This window comes from Nannospalax galili, unplaced genomic scaffold (genome assembly GCF_000622305.1).
Source record: "Nannospalax galili isolate Female #2095 unplaced genomic scaffold, S.galili_v1.0 scaffold9677, whole genome shotgun sequence".
Taxonomy (NCBI): domain Eukaryota; kingdom Metazoa; phylum Chordata; class Mammalia; order Rodentia; family Spalacidae; genus Nannospalax; species Nannospalax galili.
The window spans coordinates 1-2,857 of record NW_008338541.1 but is presented as its reverse complement, the minus strand read 5'-3'; the positions used below and the strand labels follow the sequence as shown (position 1 = coordinate 2,857).

The window sequence follows — 2,857 nt, the reverse complement described above, 5'->3', positions numbered from 1 at the left end:
TGTTTCGCCTCCTATGTGCAATCTGAGTCAATTAGCTACATACATTATTTATGTGATGTTTTTCAAGCAACAAAGGACAAAAAGAGAAATGAAGAAAATGTAGAGATGCAAGGTATGCAGTGATCAATTATAGAAATCTACTTCCAGAGATATATACTGATCAAACAGATTTCACACACAGAAACAGGCATAACCTGCTGAATTCATTTCTGAACTACTTGAGATCAGGTATTAGATGTATTAGACACCATCCATCTGAAGTTACTTGTCTTAAGATCAAGCTTTTATATACCTTACAAGGTTTTTAAAATTTTTTAATGAGTATTTTGCCTGCAAATAAGTGCACTAGTGTATGCAATGCTCATGGAGGCCAGAAGAGGGTGCTGGATCCCCTTGAACTGGAATTACAGGTAGCTGCTAGCTGACATGTGGGTGCTGGAAACTGAACACAGGACCTCTGCAAGAGCAGCCAGTACTCTTAACTACTGAGCCATGTCTACAGCCCATCTTACAGGTTTGAACATTATATAATACAATAATAGCAGTTAATGTTTTCGTTAGTTTAATATTTTATTTAGTAGCAGTGGAAACTTGAAATTACATGAACATATAAAGAAGTCCTTGTATATAAGGTGGGCTGAGTCTTCATTTCAATCTAATGCTCTTTACTAAAATTTCTGATTCCGTAGCCCACTCTGATGTGGCTCTGACAGCACCTAAAGATCTCATTTCATTGTTAAAACATCAATATGCTTAATTTTTAAATGTCTAGAGACACTTATTTTAAATCTATCACTGCATGCAGACATCACCTTTTAAAAATGTTTTGGCTTTTCCATTTTCCTTATTCACTTTCAAAATTTTACTCTAAAGTTTTCATACAAGTACACACCGTGCATCCTGGCCGTGTCCTGGCTGTGCTGCTGCTCCTCCCTCCCTTTAGTTCCCATAGGCAACTTCGATTCTGTTTCCATGTCACACACACATACATTGTTTTATGCATTTATATAAAATCTAGGAACCACAAATGAGAGAAAACATCCAGTATTTGCCCAAGGCTGGCCTTATGTGATAATACAATCCTCTCCACTTGCATTCACCTTCCTGCACATGACCTCTGTTTCTCTTTATGGCTGAAAAGACTCCATGTATAAACACGTTCTCTTCACCCATGCCTGTGTTAGTGGACACCTAGGTGGGCTTCTTAACTTCTCTATGGTGCTCAGCCCATTTTATTCTACCTCCATCCTGCTGTACAAACCAAAGCCTTCATCATTACCTGTCTTTCCTCCATTCACTTCCTCTTACCTTCCTGCGCCTAGCTGTACTGTCTTAAAGGACAGCACCCTCAGAACACAAATCCCTTCAGATACGTGTCTGATACTTGCTCTTTTAGCCACAGACTCAATTAAGCAGAAACTAGAAGCTTTGAAGGTTTTTTTTTTAATGAAACAAAATTAGCTTTGATATCTAAAAACATCAAACATGCATCAAAGCCTATTTACTTCTGAGAGCTTAACATAAATATCAAAATACAAAAAAAATTAAGATGTCTTAGGCTATTTGAGAAGGTAAGTTAATTCTTCTTTCATGGCTACTCTTGAACGAAGAGAAAATAACAACACACTCATTCAACCCGGCAAACACTCCAGTGGATTAGGCTGTATGACTTCTGCTACATGAAACAGAAAAGTGCAACTTTCTAGTATCACTAGTTATTCACAAGTCCTTTCCCCTTGCAATCATTTCAGGCTTTCTTAAAAATTCTGGAAAAAACAAGGAGACAGATAAAACTCTAGAATGACAATGCATATAATGTTAAGGAAATAGACAATGAAACAAACATCATAGTTCATGCAGTGAGAGAGAAAAGATGGAGGTTGCTGGCTGACAGACAGAAAGAGAATTGACCTGGGGGAGCTTGGAGTGTTCCCACTTTGTTCACGTAAGGCTTTGGCCATGGCTGGACTGTCTACAAGCTTCACACTTTTCTTTTCCTTCTTCGGTAGCGTATCCAGGGGCAGATTCGTAGGAGAAGAGAGACTGGTTATAAGCACGTCTGAAGAAACTGTTTTGTCCCACTGTAAATTGTTTTCTTTTAAATTATTAACACAGGACTCTTTCTGAAGTGGGAGTCTAGAAACTTCTTCCCCAACAGCGCTGGCAGCACATGTTTCTTTCGGGGTGGTTATATCCAAAGGTAGCACCTCACATCTCTTTTTGAGTACAGGTACTTCCGTTTTCTCTAAGAAAAAAAAAATTAAAAAAAAAAAACCCTCTAGTCAATGAATAAAAATGACACAACCCAAGAAACAGTAAGCTATATACATAACTCTTTGTTCTACTCTAAAGATACGTTTCCTTACTAAAATTAATTCTCATTTTTTAAATTTTCATATAAGTATTACTATATATTGGGCATATCATCCCCACACTCTAGCCGACTTTTCCCCAGCCATTCCCTTAGCTCCCTAGTCCCCTAGACAGCGTCTCTTCTACTTTTCTGTACATACTCTGAATCTGAGTACTTAGAGGATGACACCACCCCAATCCCAACCACATTATGCCTCCCCAGTGACACTGCAATAAACTTCTATCCTCATGGCCTAACATCATTCTATCCCCATGGCCTAACACCACTCTATCCCCACGGCCTAACACTACTCTATCCCCACAGCCTAACATCACTATCCTCATGGCCTAACATCATTCTATCCCCATGGCCTAACATCATTCTATCCCCACGGTCTAACACCACTGTATCCCCATGGCTTAACATCATTCTATCGCCACGGCCTAACACCACTCTATCCCCATGGCCTAACATTACTCTATCCCCACGGCCTAACATCACTAT

General features: G+C 39.1%; 1 protein-coding gene across 1 annotated transcript in view; it reads right to left on the bottom strand.

Annotated features, from left to right (window-relative positions):
* The window catches only part of Spdl1 (spindle apparatus coiled-coil protein 1), a gene marked incomplete at its 5' end in the record, with an annotated part of 5,967 nt that extends 3,722 nt beyond the window's left edge, over positions 1-2,245 (bottom strand). The window contains 1 exon segment of the mRNA XM_017798165.2: positions 1,912-2,245. Coding sequence (XP_017653654.1) covers positions 1,912-2,245 — 334 coding nt within the window.
* Between the last annotated feature and the right edge of the window lie 612 nt (positions 2,246-2,857).